The following is a 21,661-nucleotide window of genomic DNA, read 5'->3' on the forward strand; positions in this document are numbered from 1 at the left end:
CGGCTCGTTTGCAGACCCATATTTACTGAGACTTTTTTGATTCTATTATCGTGTACCTTCACCTGTGTCAGTTCGCGCGATTACTTTTGAGACACCCTGTATACAGGTTGGCCCATAAATCAATTGACCAAAATGTACTATTAATGTGAAGATAAGGGAAGGTAAAGTGCGTATTGCGCCGTGGATGAAAGCACATTAAGGGATGTGGGGTTAGGGTCCACATATTCGTGATCTCGGCCATTTTCTGTGATGTGATCAGCATCACGCTCCGGCCGCCTTTAACCCTCCCTTTATTTGAAGATGGGTGAACCAATCCACGCACAAGTCGAAAAAATTTCAACCACGGAATCGAGTCCGGATCATCTCAGTGGCAACCAGACGGCATACAGAGTTTTTAAAAAATATTTTTAATTGAAAATCTTTGTGTTACATATATGAATTATGTTGGTAAAGTGGAAGGAGAAAAATTACCCTTGCATCATCAAAGGCACTCTGCAGGGGTAAAATATCCACCTTCCCTCCCTCACCCCTGCTACTCAGTGGCGGCGATTGGGTTCCAAAATCGGGGGGCAAGGTGCCAAAACTGGGGGGACAGTATATTTCCCTTTGTAGAGAAGGTTTTCTATAGTACGGGGACAAGAGTAGCGAAAGGGGGGGAGTGCCTCCCCTCGCCCCTCCAATCGCCGCCATTGCTGCTACTCATTTAAAAAGTTAACAGAGCTAAAATTACCATAGTCAATGTGAAAAGCTAAACAATAGCATTTAATATCCAGCCATGTTTGTGAAACATCACTCCAATTTCCTGGTTATAATTTCCTGAACATCTCCAGAAGTTTGCGCTTGAATTACGGAAGTTCTTGAGAAGAAACTGTCTTTCATTTGTCACATCAGTGTCAATCCTTAAATTGTTATGTGGCAGTCAGATATGATATGGATGTACTGCAATTCAATGCGAGATTCATCTGGAACGCTTTCGTTGGGGGCGAAATTACATTTGGAAACGCACGAGAAACGTCCACAAGGACCCCTAGAGACGAAGTAAACATTGACAGGGAGAATAAATTGGTGATAAAGCGGAAGATAATCTACTCCGATGCTGGCAGACGCTGAGGATAATGAAATGATTAGATTCCATCAGGTTTAGAGATGTTCAGGAATTGGCGTTTTCGCTCTTGTCGGAAGCTTGGTAAGGATGCTGTCCACTCAAGAAGGTCAAGAGAATTTCCGGAAAGAAAGGAGAGGATGCTTTGTCTTAATATCCTTTTCCATTACCAAGGTTTCCCAAAAGACTGTTCTTTGCCACATTTAAAGTTTCCTCCAGAAGATACGTGACCCGGTAACGCCAAAATTACCGATTGCACGAGGCTTAGAGGGATGCTGGAATCATCTGAAAGGCTCAGAGGGGAATGAATCTTTTGGCATTCCACGATCACAGGGAAACTCACTTGTTGCAGATGGCGTGGCAGTCGAGATGCCAGGATAGGCTAAACTGTCTAAGCAGACTGAGCTTGTCTACTCAATATCACAATTGCTGGTGTTTAACACATTACCAAGACTTTGAACGTACACAATGTTTCTACTAGAAGCGATAAAGACATGAAACTTGCATTGGTTATTAACTTTATCTATGTGGATATTTTTGAAATATTAAACAATTAAATCATGCTCTACTTGAACGTTCAGTGTGGGAGAAAAGTTACCAAGGTGTAAACATTTTGTTTACGAAGTTAAAACAAACATGGATAAAATGCAGTTATGGAGTTTCTTGCCTAATTTATTCCAACAAAAGACGCTCTGCATCAGGCATTTCGCTCGATATCTTCTACGTGGTGTCTCGACAAAACGTACCAGCGACAAAACGTACCACTTAAATAAACAGCTACCTGTGAAGGATCCACTAACAACTTCAAAATATTTACTCCGCGACAAAACGTACCTCTTCAAGGATAACGCTTTAAATTGCACTTGACATGTCAGACATTCCAATAGCTACGGTGCGCTATCTGTAAGGCGCAAGGAAATACAAAAGAGCCTAATAACTGCAAAGAAGTGGTTTTCGATGAAGAAACAGTGAAGATGCCTGACGGTTAGGTTAGGTTAGGTTAGGTTAGGTTAGGTTAGAACGAAAGACGAAAAGATAAAACAAAAGAAAAAAATGTGGACGACAGCTTAACCACAGTGATTTTAAACACGCCAAAATAGCTATATATACATTATATAGTAATTTTGCCAGTCCAAAGCGTGTAAAAGTGTGATGGAAATCAGTAAAACTAGAGAAAATCGTAATTTCGGTAAATGATTTTTGATGCCGTCCCATCAAGTGGTACCTTTTGTCGCATCGCAAATATTTTAAGACTCATTAGAAGACCCTGTCGCAGGTAGCCGCCCAGGTGGGAGGTACGTTTTGTCGATGGTACGTTTTGTCTACGTACATTCATTGGTTGAATGTGTCGCCGTGTTGCAATTTGTTCCCTCTCGGTGGCGGAGCGATACGTTGTCGAATTTCTACCTCCCCACTGAAGTTCGCGGGTTAAAATCCAGACGTGAGGATGTTCTTTATGAATTTTCCTCCATCACATGATCACTCATCGTCGCCATCACCCAACGGTGGCAGAAAGGCGACGCTAATTTACGTAGTGCAATTTGCAAGTGTTCCTCTTTAACCATGCTTTATTTCATCACTGCATCACTTAAACACCCTGCATAGTAAATGAATATGATGCACGTATTACACTGAGGTATGGATGCTTGTCCGGACATCTACAATGTCTTCTTTGCCGACTAGAATATATTTAATACCGACCACCGAGTTCACGCTACACGTTTTCTAACATTATTCGGAGTGTGGCTTCAAAAATATGCAATGCGAACGCACTATGCCGTGGTACTTTGTTAGGCACATTACCACTGCCATTATAAGCACAACACACTCATTGAACAGCCGTAACACTCTCAAACAGTGCATACCGCAGCATAGGCGTAGCTTGGGAGCTAACTTTGGGGGTGCAGAATGTAAAAGTTTTCATTCAAGCCCATAAAAATATCATCCAGAACTATTTTGATAAATAACTGTTACATTTGCAAAATCATAAAAATTACTTGTTACTTTGCTCCTCAAGTTCCAGGAGGTCAACAAAAGTACCATTAACTTTTAAATTTTCTTAAACCTCAAAAATTTTGGAAAGGTAAGTGCCTCACTTGCCCTTGCCAAGTTACGCCTATGTACCAGTGGCGACGATTAGGTGGAGCGAGGGGGAGCAGTTGCCTCCCAAAATTTCGCCACCTTTGCCCCCGCACTATGCTAAACCTTATATACAAAGGGGAATATACTGTCTTTGTTCCCCAGTTTTGCACTTTGGCCGCCGGTTTTGGAACCCAATCGCCGCCATTGTACATAACACACTTTGTACGTTGCTACACGGTCAATGATATTCTCATTTTCGTCATGGTCAGGCGAATCACCCACCTATCCTATCAATTACGAAAAATTACGTCATGACAACATTTCAAGCGCATACTTAAGAGACTCCCTTACGAAATAGCTGCACGGAAGCGTCTGTTTGAAATGCAAAATACAAAGCATTATCAAAAATCAATGTGCCTTTTATCATAAATTTGACTTCATTATTGTAAGCACCAGATACTCGCATTGGATACTTGCTCTTTTGAGACAAGCTACTGGTAAAATGAAATTGTAAATTTGTTTCTTGTAATGAACGAGTGAGTGTAGTTACATACAAAAACGTTATATAGGAACGCATTTGAACATAATGTGTAGAAAGTTATTTCAAAAAGGGTCTCTCAATGTATTCAAAATGCATGCTGGACGTAAACAGCAAAATGTAGAGCTGTAAATCTAAGAAAATTTGTTGAAATGAAAAATGGTAACGTAAATCAATTATTTTGTACCCAAGGTTCATTGACACCTTATCACTATTATTGCATATAATTTTACTAATCTCACTAAAATAATCTTTACAAATCCAGCTTCTTAACATTGCATTCCAGCAAATCTTTATCATTCCCCGAAGCACACCTGTTGCTTTCTTGGATACTGCGACGACAATGGGCCTGATTATTAATCTAGTGTCCATCAACTTTGGGAGGCTTCTGGAATCCGGATGTAGGCTTGGCTTCTGGTGCAGATGCACTGGGTTTCATTACAACTTCATTGTCGGCACAACAAAGACTTTTAATCAAGCACAATTGTTTGTTCTGATTCAGATTATTGTCGGAATCTCAGTTAAGTTTTGACCTTTGTATTTTCAGTCCATCGCTGCAATATTCAGAAGTATTATTTCTGAACCGGTTAATAAATTATATGTTCATATTGAAATTAATTCAAAAAACCTTTAAACAACTATATATCACATCCAACAGTCCGATTTTGCTGAAACGTGGGGAAATTTAAAGATAATAACTTCTTCCTTCATTTAGATAAATGAACATTCTTCAACATAACCCCAATAATGATGAATTCAACAAAAATTAAACTAGACATAGCAATTTCAAATTACCCTTACCCATACGGATTTTCCTGTCCTATTTCATGAAGTTGAAGTGTGTTTTAAGTCAACATGTAATATCCAACACCGGTAATAGTAAAATATTTTATATCCTTCTTTCTGGAATTCCCAAAGATCTTCGTCATGGCGTTCCTGGAGTACGATGAAAGTATATGGTTCCTAGTGACCTACAGAATTCAACCTTACCTGTATGTATCGATGTGGTCCCTTGTATGCACATGAAACCAAGAGAGTGCATCATACTTAAAGAAAATGTACTGTAGCAGATACAAAATATTCAAGTTTTACAACCATTTTTCTACTCATAAACCTACCACCTCTTCACTTTATCCTTCTTATACTTTACACCCATCACCTCTTCACTTTGGCCTCTTTCTACTATTTACACCCACCGCCTATTTACTTCGGCCTCCTCTTACTCTACACCCACCATCACCTACCACTTACCTCCCAAGATGTAGAGGCCACAGGCTACCAATGTCTTGTGGTCTCCATTGAAGTGTCCAATGAGCGCAAACATTGTAGCAATGAGCATAAGAATCACGCTAATAGCTTCAAAGGGAGTGGAGATCCTGCAAAAGAAAGAAAAACAATATATTAGTTACACTATTAGTGCAAAATTGAAGTTACGTTTTTGTAATTGAATCGGTCACATGAACAACGTTGTATTTAACCAAAACAAATGCCAGACAAACAGCAAAACAATCAGTCATGTTACATGTTCCTCAAATAGGAAGTTCCACAGTAAAGAAAACTCTTCCATCTGTTCACACTACTATATTCTAGAAGCCAAAAACAATTTTTCTCCAATTTAATGTCTCTGTCGGCAAAGTTGTTCGTTACAATTGTTCGTGCGAGCGATTCAATTGGTAAACATGTCACGCGTTATTCAGTTCCATGATTTTGTATGGTTATTATTTTGTGAGGCTTTTCTGCCATTTTTATCTAATCGCGACGATGCAAGTGAAGGGGCACTGACAAAGTAACATCACGCCAAGTTAGAATTCGAATCCGTACCCTTCGGTGGTGAGAGTATGAGTTAGGAAGTCTAAGAACTCAACCACCAAGACGGTCCCAATTCGCATGAAATGGGTAGTAACAGTTATCCAGAGCAGTAAATGATAATTAATCACCTCACCAGTTTCTAAGATTGGAGATTGAAGTTAACACCTATGGACTGACTCTGGGTACGCCGCGTCAACACTTATATAGAACCATCAAGTAATATCTAGCTTCACGTGAAAATATTCGTACTATTTTCCATTTCTTGCTTTTCCTTGGCCTGGGCTCCTAGAGATGTTCACCGGTCGCTGGCCGACCGAGAACTGCGGCAAAATGCCTGCTGTAGCTCTTATATAGACCCCGAGTGGCGCTAATGAGCGGCGATCTGTAGAATTAGTTGCAGCTGTACGCGGAAATATGCGTACAAGTATTGCGTGTACGACGCGCCCTTATTCGGCATACAGTGGAACTACACGGTCTTGACACTGCACTCTGCAGATTAAACGTACACCAACATGTTAAAATATACAAAATAAAGGCGTGCCAACAAAATAAAATATACAAAACACTCAATCATAGATTAGTAATTCAAGCTGCACAGGGCTTACAGGACAAGTTATTTGTCCGTTGACAATGAAACACCTAGTCATTAGATAAGAAACTAGAGATAATATAACCAACCAAAGGTTGTCTATACATCCCCAATACATACAAGCACCACTCCACTCCAACAAAAGTACAAGGCTATTTCACTCCATGTAAAATTAACAGGAGTAGCCATTCCCCTATATACTAAAATTAGCAGGAATTAGGCCTAAGTGGTAAAAGCATGCTAAAACACCAAAATATCAAGTAAATAATAGGTCCCTGACCCAAATTCATTGGTTATCAAAATGCTAATATTTTGTAAGTACGCCTAATCCGATGAGCACATGTTGCATTTCAAGCAAATTTTTTATTAGTGAATAGATTTTCAGGATAACATTTGTGCAGGCACAAAATAACTTGCTTTCCCTGAGAATAACCCCAATTCACATTTAGTAGCCCAAATAAACCCCAAAAACATAAAAAAATCGATGTTTTTGACAAAAAAACAATCGATCTCACAGCACCAGTGCCACCTGTTGAGAGCCAGTGGAACTGCCCTGCCTAGACTGCCACCTGGTGGATTTTTGAGGTACTTGTTCAAAGCAAGTAACCAGAAGAAGTGCTGTGGACCAATCAGATGGCCTCCTGGGCGTGGCCTCCAGACAAGAGAACTGGAATAGTACTTATCATGAGAGGACGCCATCTTGAAACCGCTTGTGGTTAGGTTTTGAAGCAGAAAACATCGCTCCAGCAGTTTGGGCCATAGTAGGTCATTGGAGAGGGAAATGATGGTGTGGCTACTGTTTCCAAATTGCGGAAAACCCATAATGTGCATAGAACTACTCTAATAGTGCCTAAAAGGGACAAAGTACCTGCTTTAAAGTGTCCTATAGTGCAAGGAGCCTGAAACCAGGAAAAAACGGAACAATTGCAAACCACATGGTATGGACAAAGGGCCTTCAAAAGACCAATGTGGTTTACATCCAAAGGCATCCAAGTTTACTCAGCACATCCTTGGTTATATACCTCCCTGGAACAATGCATTCTTATTTAAAGAACCATCTGCCTTATGACCCAGTCATATTTCTAGTATAAATTCTCTGAAATCCCCCAATTTAAAGTTGGAGTGGTAGTGCAAAATTTCCAAAGGCCCAGGTATGATAAGTGGAACCAGACTATTTAAGTACCATGCTCTTGTTTACCTAATGTAAAAACACACCTATAAGTTTGTTCAGTGCTTGTTTATATTTAAATGTGAGAGACCCCAAGAAAATTAAATGTATCATTCCAACGTCTTGGTTTCTTAATTCATATTTGGGCGGATAAGACCAGGAAGCGCCCCTCTCGTTCTGACTTAAATAGGCTAAAAGTCCCTATGATAAACCAGCTATCATTCCTCGGAATGGATGCTGGTCAGCTGGGAACATCCTCCATGCATATGGTCATAGGAGGACAGCGTAAAGCTGCACGGGGATAAGTACGTCCAGGTTACATAACCAGGTATACTTGCAAATTCAGGCAAGCCCAAAGTTGGTGAGTAGGTTAGGTTCACCTATCCTAGCGGCTACGTAACCTGGAGACACGTATCCCCGGACCATCCTCTTATAATAACGTTTATCTTCAACAATGGATCTGAAACACCAAACATGGAAGGACTTGCCAGTGCGTTATAACGCTTTCAGTTCAGTAGTTCATTTCATAACCGTCACTTCATGTAAATTATATTGTGTCGAAAGATGTCAGTCTCAAATGTCTGTGCCTATTTAGATTTTTTATTGTGTTGTAAAGAGATAAAGCGGAAATTATGAAATGCTTTGGTTCGTTGGCTGTCTTCGGGTAGTTGATGGAGTGACATCGGAGTGCTGAAGTTATGAGTGTGCTGCGAAATGTGAGGCTGGGTGAGCACCCACCTGTCAATTGAACCTTGGTCTCCCACGTGGCAGATATGCACCCTACCGACTTGACCACCACAACTACACATTCATTTGGGTTGGACAATTATGAGAGAGAGAGAGAGAGAGAGATTGATTGATTGATATGCTTCATTTTACTTCGCTTTTTGTGCCACTTTTGGCTAATTTGGTAAGATGGGGATGAGTGATGATATGATGATGAAATCGATGAATAGACATCCCCAAACATCCACGCGCAGGCCAGGATTCGAACCCTGGACCCCTGGCGTCATAGCGCGACGTGCTAACCACTCCGCCAAGGTGGCTGGCGAGAGAAAGAGAGATATTTATAAAATGAACACTGCACCCAAGACCATGGAAGGCATATGAGATGATACATGAAGAAGAATATCCCCTGCCTGGTGGAGAATCTGGAATATATATTCTTGCAATTGAAGAGAGAGAGAGAGATCGTACCACAAATATGACGGTTTTATCAAAATATGATTGGGTAGTCTTGAAAGAAGATCCGTCCAATTTCAGCAGTCTCAGCCCAAGAGAGCAAAAAAGATCGAGTCAGTCAGGAAACGTGACGTAAGAGAAACCGAAGAATCCACTGAAGTCGAAGATTCAAACACTAAAGTGCCGTGGATAGAGGAGGATCCCGGCACCCGCAACGTACAGGGAAACCATTGTAGACGGTGTTTGTTCGGATCTAATTTTACGGAAGAGCAACTTCTAGCCTCGGTCACTTGCCCGAGGTGGGGGGTAAGGTGACGTGGGGGCTTGATCCCCGACTCGGAGGGGATTTTACCCCAGCTATTGGAGTGTCGGGGTTCCACGCTTCAATAGGTTGTACCCGTTGGTTGGTTACGGCAGAAAGGTTTCGAGAAAAGCGGCGGGGGGACGTCGGAATTAGAGTCCTTCCTCGTAGTCCTCTTTAGTTCGCTCCCTGGGGAACTTCTTCCTCCCTTTTTTCCATCCTGCCCTCATCTCCAGAAGCTTGTCTTCCATTTCTACCAGAGTCGCTCCATTCGTCTCGGGGAAGTCGACGCGGAGGACTGGAATTCTTTTTTCTCTCTCTCCCCTCTCTCTCTCTCTCTCTCTCTCTCTCTCTCTAAAGCTAACGCTTGTGTATTTCTTCCCCTGTTCCATTTAGCTCTTCCAGCCATTGGACTTCCTCCCGGTACATACGATTAATCTGGTTTCCCTCTGAACAAAAATGAGGGAAAACCGAGGAACTGCCTTAGGACATTGCTTACCCACAACAGGAGGTCCGCTGAAGATCTTTCTTGCAGACGGCTGAAGATGTCCAGATGGTCCACCGTCATTTGCTACCTTTCTTCCCCCTTTATGTGCCTTCTTCTCCACAGATTACTCACAAGAACTGTACTTTACCCTTACGGAGGCCCTTTTGGTCACTGCTGCCTACCAAACCTTCATTACTTTTTTCCACATATCTAAGAAAACACGCTCTACTTTGTATAGAACACAATGCTTGTCTCCAGAGAGTTTCAGAACGGATTACATATTCTGAGCTGCGGTTTTTCATGCATCCTCAAGAAAAGACGGATACATACAGGTGGGCTCGTGACAATTTGTGATTTCTGGAATTTTCATTGAGATTCTCACAAACTCGAACAAAACGACAATACTACGATAGTATACTTTCTCCAATCAAGGCTTCCTAGAAATAATTCAACTTATGTTAAAGCATATATGGGTGGAAAATTAATTGAACAAAATTGTTACAATTATAATACTATTATTCTATAGAGAGTGAAGGCACTACATTTACACCACAGAGTCGTTAATAATTAAACCTTAATTGTCAACTGTTGAACAAAGGGTTTATTTGAAAGTGGACGATATATAATCACGGTTACGCATTAATTTTTATTCCATTTAAGTTGCTATTATATTGTCTATATTTATTACAAGTGAATAAGTATTACATATAATGTATATTTATGGTATAAATATACTATGAACTACAAAGTCTTTCTTTTCTTTTTAAAGAATTGACCCTTGCTAAGCTTTTGATACACCAATGCGCCCTCTGGAATAAGACTTATCACACAAAAATTGAAACAGTTTATCATTGAACTAAACTAATAATGAAAATACTAATTATTACGTGATGGCTGTTGAAATATATAGATGGCGCTTGTTGGAAATGTTATGGTCATTTGTGGATTTGAACAAGATGGCGGCATATGAGGAACAATGAGATCAATACAATTTTAACACTGATTCGTATCTACTTTAATAGTTAGTAAATGTTACCAAGCATCTTTTCGACGTAATGGAATTTTTAAAATATTGACAAATTCACGATAGAATGGAATTAGGTTTAAGAGGTTTTCTTGGGATATCAGTTAGTCTCCCACACCAAATATATATAACCTGTCTGTACTTCAATCCCAGAAGATGAGAGTGATAGCTCTCGAACGCTTGGAAGCCTATCCGGAAATCATCTGACTGATATCCAGAGAAAACCTATTTATCATTCACCACCAGAAAAGCTTCTTGGTAGTTTTATTCCTAAGTAAGGTCCAGTGATATCCTCACTAACTACGTTGCTATCAGCAAGTTAACTCTGAAAAATGGGTGTTGTAATACATTGATGCTTCTTGTCTATTTCACAATTTCCCGCTAGATGGCATTCACGTCAGGATGGGCCAGAACTTTCCTCACAAAACGTATTTTAGTATGTTCAAGACCCACCTTACTGGACACAAAAGAATCATGAAATTCCTGATTGCTTTGATAATGAAGAATTAAAGCTCCACAAGTTATTTGAAGCACTGAAAATGTAATAAAAAACAAAATCCCAAATGTAATTTAACAAGAGTAAAATATATAATCAATTACTTCTTCACAAATATTGTAACTAAATTCTGGGATATACTCCGCTGTTAACTCACTTGGCATAGTGGCCATCTCTAAGCTCGCACACCAAACCCCTTGACCATAGTACAGCGCCTTGAATAACGTAGTGTGGAAAACGACCCAAGAAACTGGTTCCCGCGACTGATGAGAACATAGATGGCAGTGCGATCAGAATCGGTGCTAATTTTCTTATGAAAGTAATGCGGCTTTGTTAGTTTTTGGAAAATATTGTGTAGATTTGTTTGTCTTGAAAGGTGGTACGTGAATTGATGGAAACAGTTATATTTGTGGAGTGATTTGCAGTCACGAAATGGCATTAATTTGGAAAGAAAAGTAAAATAAAATGAATAAATAAATAGCATGCGTAACACAAGAAGAAACATCGCAATGTGATTCCGGATGTCAGGACTTGGACTGTGTATTAGAGTTTATTTTTCTATGTTATTAGAATATAGATAGTATCCTGAGAGATGTTTCGTACCGAGACGACAAACCAAAAGTGTCGCTTGAAAGCGAGCAGTCGGAAATCAATGCAGCCTTTCGAACCGTAGGGACAAAAGCTCTGACTGCACCGTTTCCTCAAGGAGATTTTAGACCAAAGCGACACGCGACAAACGATACGAGGATTTCACACCAAAGCGACACGGATCATTAGGTCCAAGGCAACTTTCATACCGAAGCGACACATTTGCTTGGAAAAGAGACAATCAAGAGCAACATTTCAGATCGTAGCGGCATCACGGGAAGCACAGGCCAGCGTTCGGTTGGTGAAATCCTCAAGCGATAAGTGTCGCGTGCCGCTTGTCGCTTTGGTGTGCAATCTCACTAAAGCAAGACACTCATTGCATCGCGTATGCGCGAACAACAAACCACGGCAACATGTTGCAAGCTATTGAGAAAATGCCTTGTTTGAGCGACGCAGAAGCGACAAGCGACACCTGTGGCCTATCGTGTAGCCTAGATCTGTTGTTGTAATGTGCGCTTTATCTTGTCGCCTATCTGTTGTTCGCAAGCAACGCTTGCTAATAGACTGAAGGCACCATGTCGCTTGTCACTTAGTTGGGAACTCCCTCTGTAGCGCGTCGCTTCGGTCTCAGCACCCTTTCCTTTAAGAAGCTTTCCGACCGAAGTAACAAGAAGCACGCGAATACGCCATATGAACGTGTCGTTTGCTGTTTGGACCCTCATGTGCAATGAATGCTATTTTACAGTCTGGAAGTGTGTGTCACTAGTGTGACAGTGTGAACATCGCGTGTCGCTTGTCCCATTGGTTTGAAAGTTTCCTTTCACTCATGTCGATGGCACTAAGAAAGTATTTTTGGGGTTCCCCTTGTCGTTTCATGCAATCATCATTATCATGATCGCCGCGATTAGTTTCAAGCGGAAGAAAAGAGACGGTAAATATAAAAAATGCAAATGCTTCAATGTGTAGGATATCTTTAAAAGAAATGATGATGATGAAGATAATAATAATGAACCTAATTCATACACAAGAATTTAGTTGCCAAGAGCATTCCACGCGTATTTTTTCTCCCGTATTATTAACGAAAGTATGACGATAACAGGACGTGGTCGACTGTCTAGAATGTTCGTTAATATCTTCGCGACCACTGTACCAAATATCATAGCAATTATCACATTCATAGAATTGCTTCATGTAAAAGAATCAGACGTTGCAGCGAAAACTCCATTTACTTCCATTATAAGCAGACGAATACCAAGCACCGGGTCCAACAACAGCGCCTCTAGCGGTATCATTTTCTGAGAACTTAATATTATGCCTATTCTGGGGCCTTAAGACAATGGCGTGAGACGCAACCCTCGCCTTTCTATGAAACACATGACACAAACGGGACGCTGAGAACACCAATCCCGACGTGCCTAACAAACTCACGCAAGTATGTGATAACATGAGATAATTTTTCACACGGAAAAAGATAACGTGAGTAGGTTAGGCAAGAGTGAGGCCCCGGACAAGGTATAATATCAAGTTTTCTGACACACTTTGCAGAATTGTCAATCCTGTACCTCACACCGCATCATTCAACAGTAGTGTTATTTGTGCTATAACCAGGACGAGAAAGTATGAACCCCCCTCAGGCAGATTTGGCTACACTTAAAACTTGCTCAACATGCCCATATGAGCTTTTTGCTCAAGTGTGGTACTCCGTCTAACCCAAGATTTTTGTAAAAATGCCCTCGGGAATTTCTTGAGAAAGTATGACCCCCCTCAGATTGATTTGTTTACACTTACAAAAGCATTTTTGTTAGATTGTTGTTTATAAGAGTAGTGTAATCAGCCCGTTTCAAAGTCACCAATTGGGGTTCATACTTTCTCTCCATGTTCCCCATCTTATTTATTGCGCTGATGATGTTTCACAGCGAAGAAAACAGCACCAAAACCTCAAAAACTTATTTTGATGTATTGATTGATTTGTTGTATTGATGATATTACCGGGATGAGAAATGATGAACCCCCCTCAGGCAGATTTGCCTACACTTAAAACTTGCTCAACATGCCTATATGAGTTTTTTGCTCAAGTGTGGTACTCTGTCTAATCCAAGATTTTTGTAAAAAAAATGCTTTTGGGAAGTACCCGTGAAATGATGAGCCCCCCTCAGATTAATTTGGCTACACTTACAAAATCTACTTCTGTTAGATTGTTGTCCATAAGCTTGTTAAAAATATGCCCCTTTTGATATTTTTTTGCCCACACCTAAAACTAAGCCAAATCTATTAACACACACACCCACACACACACACACACACACACACACACACACACACACACACACACACACACAGCACACTGCTGAACCCAACTGATATTTTTTATTAAGTATAGAGTTTTGATTTGAACCCCAAGAAATTTTATATAAATACCAGAGCCAAAAATATTAACACACACACACACACACACACACACACACACACTAAGTATACAAAACACACTGCTGAACCCAACTGATATTTTTTATTAAGCATAGAATTTTGATTTGAATCCCAAGAAATATATATAATAAACCAATAATAAAAATGCCAAATCAAAAATATTGTAATCAATGCAAAAAGAATATATCCAGCCCCAATTGGGCTAAGCATCAAAAGAATTGCAATCCAGACAAAAGCAGAACTCCCACAAAAATATGCCCTAAATGCCATAGAAAATATAGTCTGGAATATTTCACATATAAACATATGGCTACTTGTTCTGCACAGTCATCAACATTGCCCCCACAACCATCTACATCTGGTCTGAAAAGGAAGCATGAAACACCTGTTAATGCTGGACCAGCAAAGCAGCCACGCTATGCACCACCTATCCATAGCAGTTTTAATGGCCAACTTAGGGATCACCGGTTTGTATCAGAGCCAAAATGTGGTATTAAGAATTTTTTGAACAGTATAAATCCAGATGTGCAGGCAATTCTAAATGCACAAAATGGCTCTTATAAGCTGTCCCTCAAATTGTTTACACAATATAAGAAGCCAAATGGCACAAAATTTACACAGCCCCACATAACAGAAACTGTACCTGTATATTCAAATGCAAATTCAGACAAAATAATAAGCAGTTTGATAGATCAATTGAATATTAAACACTCTGAATTTGCTGGAAAAGAATCAGGATGGAGCCTATGCGGAACTCCACACAAGTTATATATTAATATTTCTGAATTCAGCCCATTACAAGGATCTACATATTTGCTATTACCTGCCAATATTAAAAACAAACAAGCCGTGGTTAATATAAAAAATAATGATGAGAAATGCTTTTTGTGGTGTATTTTAGCTGCTTTGTAACCAGTTTCAAGGCATCCTGAGCGAATAAGTTATTATAAACAGCATGAACATGATTTTGATGAAGCAATGGAGGGCTTAAAATATCCAATGTCCGTTCAGAATATTGATAAATTTGAAAAAAAGGCCAGAGATATCAATGGTAAACAATTATCTATTAATGTATTTATTTGTTCTACTGGCCGTGGCAATTGCTTGATAGCACCTCTCAGAATCAGTACATTTGATGATGATTCTGCTCTTCCGATTGATCTGCTCTTAATTGAAGGGGATGACACATATCATTACACTCTGATACACAGTCTTGAAGCTTTAGTTAGAACACAACTAGACAAATTTAATAGAATATTTAAGTTGTGCCGAAGATGTTTAACTGTATTTGATGGTAGAAAAATGGGGAATGGTGTTTGTGAACAGAATGCAGAAATTGCTAAAAACAAGTTAATTGAGCATCTGAAATACTGTGGCAACCATAAACCTGTTCATATGCATATGCCTAACCCAAGTGAAAATGCCAAATTCAAAAAATTTGAAGCCTTGTTGGAACACCCAGCATATATAGTCTGTGATTTTGAATCAAATCTCAAACCCCTTGCATTCTGCAGATCAGATCCTGATGAACCTTCAATTACATCATACCAGTTACATGAACCTTCTAGTTTTTATTATGTTGTTGTACAGGATGGTGTTGTTAGTAAAGAAGATTTATACATAGGAGCAGATGCCATCAAAGAATTTGCAGATAGAATAGAAAATGAGTGCCATGACATAACATCTAATATCTTATTAAAATCAAAACCTATGTTGCCTTTAACAGAGAAACAGATTGAAGATTTCAACAATGCAGAAAAATGCTAGGTATGTGATTCTGAATTTTCAGATACAAATATCAAGGTTCATCACCATTCTCATACAGATGGTAAATTCTTAATGGCCCTGTGTAATAGCTGTAATATTAAGATCCAGAGACCAAAATTTGTCCCTATATTTTGCCATGGTGCATCCAATTATGATTTTCATCATTTGATCAGGTACGAGGGGTTTCACAAGCAGAATTTAAATATTTTAGCTGAAAATAATTAGAAATATATTGCCATTAGCAAAATAATTAAAGTTAATGGTGTTCCTATTCACTTAAGATTTCTTGATTCATACAGAATTCTGTCTGCTAGCCTGGCTACACTGGCCACTCAATTATCTGATGATCAATTCAAAATCACATGTGCTTTGTTTCCAAATCAGGAGCTGAAATTAATTAGGCGGAAGGGTGTATATCCATATGATTATGTTACAGATTTTTCTAAATTTGATGAGTGTTCTCTGCCACCACAACAAGAGTTTTACAGCAAAATCAGAGGATCTGGAATCACTGATGAAGATTATCACCATGCCCAGTTGATGTGGAGCAATTTAAAATGCCAGACATTTGGTGATTATCACAAGGCTTATTTAAAACTTGATGTGACCCTCTTAGCTGATATACTGCAGGCATTTAGAAAATCTTCCATGCAAAATTATAAGCTGGATCCAATGTATTTTTACAGTGCTCCGGGCCTAGCATGGTCTGCAATGTTTTTAAACACTAAAATGCAATTGGATCTGATCCAGGATCAAGATACGTATCTGTTTATGGAACAATGTATAAGAGGAGGCATGGTGCAATGTTCTCAGAGATATGCCAGAGCAAATAACAAGTATATTCCCGATTATGACCCAGCACTGCCATCAAATTATATACTGTATGTAGATGCCAACAGCCTCTATGGTTATGCCATGATGAAAAAACTGCCATATGCAGGGCTTGAGTGGGTTGAAGATTTCAACATTGAAGATCTTCAGGACTTTGATGACAGTCACTATGGTCTATTCTTAGAGGTTGATCTGACAATTCCTGATGATTTACACAACACATTTTCTGATCTGCCCCCAATTCCTGAGGTTGAGTGCTCACCTGGCTCTAAACAAAAGAAATTGATGATGACTCTAGAGCCAAAACAGGGTTATGTCATATATTACAAAAACCTCCAGTTCCTGATGAATCATGGTGTTCAAGTGACCAAAATTGGCAAAGTTTTGAGGTTCAGGCACTCAAGATGGTTGAAACCATATATTGATACAAACACAGAGCTTCGAACATCTGCAATGAGCCAATTTGATAAGACCTTGTTTAAATTGATGGTCAATTCTGTGTATGGCAAAGCAATTGAAAATGTCAGAAAACATATTGATGTTAAAATAATTACTGACCCCAGTTGGAGCAAAAAATTGATAGCAAAGCCCAACTTCAATTACAGAAGAATTTATGATGAAAATATGGCACTTTTTAATATGAAAAAAAAAACAAAAATTAAGTTTGATAAGCCTATTTATGTAGGGGCTGTGATATTGGAATTGGCCAAATTACACATGTTAAAATTGTATTATGATGTGTTGAAGCCTTTTTATAAGGATCGTGTAAAACTGATGTACATGGATACAGATAGTTTTGTTCTTGATATTCAAACAGAAGATGTTTATCAAGATATAACACAGCCTGAATTGTTTAAATATTTTGATACCACTGAACATTCAAAAATTAAACCCCACAACAAAAAGGTGCCTGGCAAGTTAAAAGATGAGACACTTGGTGATGTTATTGTGGCATTTGCTGGGTTAAGGGCCAAGATGTACAGTTTTGAAACATGTAGTGGCGCTGTTGCCAAAAAGGCCAAGGGCATTGGCAGAGTGACTGTAGACAAAGAACTTGAATTTGAAGATTACAAAAATTGTCTCAAATCATGTAGCACAATCAGAACATCAGAATCCAGAATTCAGAGTGTGAATCACTTATTGACTACAAATATTGTAAGAAAAGTGGCTCTGGACCCACATGATGATAAGAGATGCATTTTGTCATGTGGCATACATACTCTACCATGGGGTCATTGTGATTTGAAAAATGGCAATCAATGCCCAATTACAGAGCATGATTTGAAATAAATAAACATGCCTATGAACTTATTTGGGTTTAAAAAACAGGCTATTATGGACCTGCCAACACCACAACCCTCTTCTGATATACAATCTGTATTATCTAAACTAAGTGCTTTGTTAATTATTCATCTGAACAGCATACTTACAGATGTTGATGATGAAACAGGTAAAACATTGTACATATTTAACAATAATTTAAATCATTACCAATTACAATTACCTGTAGGTGGTCAATTGCAATTTATTACAACCCCTGAGGGTAATGTCAAGATTTCAGTAGGGAGAAATATTTATAGAATTAAGCACTCAAACATGATTTCTGGCACTGTATATACTATTTCTGCTGGTGACTGCTTATATATTGAGGTCCCTGGATCCTATCACAAGCTTATACCTTTTTTTATAGAATTAAGAATTAGATATTCAATAATAAATAACCACTAAAACAAAAATGCCTAATGATATATTTGGCCATACAAGGCATGAAGATCACAGTGATGAGATTCTGATGCTTGATGTCAGAGTCAAGAAATTAAGAAGTGATTTACAAGCTTTACAAACCACACTGAATGCCAGTCTTCAACTAGAAATTACAAATTTGCAATCACAATGCATGGACCCTCTTCTTAAAATTGACTCAGAACTCAAATTATTGCTTCAGAAATATACTGATTTGGCCACATTAGATAATTTTCAAAGTTTAGAAGAGGCTGTAGCAGCTCTTCAAGCCAAATTTAAGAGCCAGGCCACCAACTCTGAGCAATTGAAACAGCAATTGGAAGAGCAGATAAATAATGTCCAGACACAGCTCCAAACAATTGTCAAAAGCATAAAATCACAAGAAGATTTTGATCTAGTGATTTCCACTCTAAAGGAACAGATTCAATCACTCCAGATACCTAATCTGGACCCTCTAAACAATGCCATAGCCGAGGTTAAAGAAAAAATTGAGACACTTGAAAATTTTATGAACAACTTGCCATCTTCTGATGCTTTGAGTGCAATAACTCGGAGTGTTGCCAACATTAAGCTGAAACTTGAAACATATGAAGATTTTGGAAAAATTCAAAGTACCATAACCCATCTTGAGGGTACAATAGCAGCAGTGCAAAGTGATTTGACAAATGTACAAGAATCTCTAGAATCCCGCCTGCCTGGTATTGTAGACACACTTGTCAGTGTCCAGCAACAGATCACAAAGCTCGAAAACCTCAACACTGAATCTGAGCTATCTCATTTTCATCACTTGATCGATGATATCCAAACAAAGCTTGAAATTTTACAACAATCAACACCCACTCAGGCAGATATAGCCCTGCTCCAAAATGCTATGCAAAATGTGGCTGATGCATCTGAATTAAATAATGTGAAATTGGCACTTGAATCTTTGCAAAATACTGTAACAAATCTGCCTACATCACAGGAACTTAAAAATATTAAGAGAGCTGTGAATCGCATATTGAAATCAGAAGATATCAAGAATATCCAGACAGAGATCAAACAACTTACTCAGACAGTGGCCACTCTTCCAACTAATCAACATATTAATGAACTGCATGCCCTGTTTGAGGATATCAGAAGACAAGTCCATGATCTTACTGCTCAAAATTCAAAATTGGCAGTTATTGAAAATTTACAGCAAATTGTAGCTAATATCAAGCAACAGCTAGGGACCATGGAATCCAATCAAGCAAATGCTCTGTCTGTTTTTGCCACCCAGCTACAAGAAATTGTGCAACAATACAAGAAACTTGTTGTGGACATAAAAATCAAGCCAGGCCATGATGATGTTGTTAGGACTATCAATGAGCACCTTGAATCTGTAACAAGTAGATTGCTTACAGCAGAAAAAGAAATAACCGGCATAATCGAGAATCCTAAACATACAATAATTCTTGAATTGTACAGTATCCCCAACAAAGAATATGATTCACCATTTACACCAGGTGGCAAAATATATATGCTGTCCCCTGCACAATTTTATTACCAGTGTTTTGTTGGGGGCACACTTAGACCAATCAAGATCAAATATTGGCTTCAACCACAGGCACACCACTACCCCACCTTATCAATAACAAATGCTGACAACAAACAAAAAATCACCAGTGTAGAGTTAGAGGATTTTACAGATCCCAATACATTAGAAACATCTTATGCTGAAGATGATGGCTCTCTGGAATTTCATATACAAATAGGAGACAAATTATATTTAGAAAATCCTGTAGTATCAGCTGCTGAACACCCCATAGTTGCAATATTCTTGTTTTCATATTATGTCTAGACAAATTATTGTTGATGAATTACACAGACAAGCCAGACATAATTATAAGAGACTGCCAGTAGTCACAAAAGGCATAGATGATTTATGGCAGAGCGACTTGATTGAGATGGCAAGTGGACAGCTGAAAAACTTAGACAAAATCAACAAGGGCTACAAGTATCTACTCACTGTCATAGACACATTTTCAAAATTTTGCCTGGGCTGTGCCACTCAAATCCAAAACTGGAAAATGTGTTACAGAAGCCTTCAGGACAATCATCAATCAGAGTGGAAGATCACCGCGCTATTTGCAAACAGATAATGGCAAAGAATTTTATAATTCTGTGTTCCAACAATTTATTAAAAGCCAGTCAATACAACATTATTCGAGTTACAGTGATCTCAACGCCTCAATTGTAGAGAGATTCAACAAAACCCTAAAAAATCTTATGTATAAACAATTTACACTTCAAGGTAATTATAAATGGCTTAATATTCTTCCAGAACTTCTACATAAATATAACAACTCGGTCCATTCCACAATCAACATGAAACCCTCTGAAGTAACTTCATCTGATGAGCAAAAATTGATCAGGACTGTTTATTATCCTAGATACCAGCCAACAACAAGAAAGGCCAAATACAAGGTGGGTGATCAAGTAAGAATCAGCAAATATAAGCACTTATTCAAAAGAGGCTTTACAAGAAACTGGAGCACTGAATTATTTACAGTGGTTCAAGTTAAACCTGGGACCCTTAACACATATATAATAAAAGACCACCGAGGAGAAATTCTCAAAGGCCGGTTCTATGAAGAAGAACTCAACAAAACTAAACAGCCTGACACATATCTCATAGAAAAAATCATCCGCAGAAAAGGCAACAAGTTATTTGTCAAATGGCTAGGACTTCCAGAACACAGCTGGATCGATGCAGACAAAGTGATAATATGAGCACCTGGGATGTTATAAAAAGGCTGCCAGAACCTGAACAGCAGATTAAGAGAAATGGCAAGTTGCTGCCTGAAAATATTAGATGTCTTATTGTTGGGCCATCGGCTTGTGGTAAAACTACACTAATGATTGATAATTTTTTATTGGCACCCAACTGGTTAGACTGGAAAAACAGGCACTTGTATGTCTTCTCTAAGAGCTTGGAACAATTAAAATATCAGCAGCTGATGAAGCTATATGATGGATTGGATATTGCCACTTTTGAATCAGATGTTAAGCCACTCCATGAATGTCTCGATAATTCTGTTGTTGTGTTTGATGACATTATACTGGATAATCAAAACAAGGTTAGAAATATCTTTACACAGGGCCGACACAAAAACATTGATTGCTTCTACCTGGCACAGACTTTTTCTAAAATTCCGAAGCAGCTGATCCGAGACAACAGCAATTTTATATGTGTGTTTCATCAAGATCATACCAACCTCAAACACATACATGATGAATATGTAGGTGGTGACTTGAGCTACAATGATTTTTCTAAGTTTTCAGTAGGTGCTGGAATCAAGACAGTTATGGGTTTGTCACAATTGATATGACAAGAAAACCCAATAGTGGCAAATACAGAAATAAAATCAACAATTTTCTAGACATTGAAACATATATAAATAACCATGAAAAGGCCAATCATTGATGATCTTAAATTAAGAGATTATCTTGTAAAAAGATTTAAGGGATGGAAATCAGAGAACCGAGGAATTTATGAACAACAC

At 38.8% G+C, this 21,661-nt stretch overlaps 1 protein-coding gene across 1 annotated transcript in view; it reads right to left on the reverse strand.

Moving 5' to 3' along the window:
* LOC145990505 (voltage-dependent calcium channel gamma-7 subunit-like) overlaps positions 1 to 21,661 on the reverse strand; it is a 758,904-nt gene that overhangs the window by 91,059 nt on the left and 646,184 nt on the right. The window contains exon 3 of the mRNA XM_083126201.1: positions 4,974 to 5,098. Within this exon, the coding sequence (XP_082982327.1) occupies positions 4,974 to 5,098 (125 nt within the window). The remainder of the gene's footprint in view (positions 1 to 4,973; positions 5,099 to 21,661) is intronic.

The sequence above is a fragment of the Lepisma saccharinum genome, chromosome 7 (assembly GCF_977018435.1).
Source record: "Lepisma saccharinum chromosome 7, izLepSacc3.1, whole genome shotgun sequence".
Classification (NCBI taxonomy): domain Eukaryota; kingdom Metazoa; phylum Arthropoda; class Insecta; order Zygentoma; family Lepismatidae; genus Lepisma; species Lepisma saccharinum.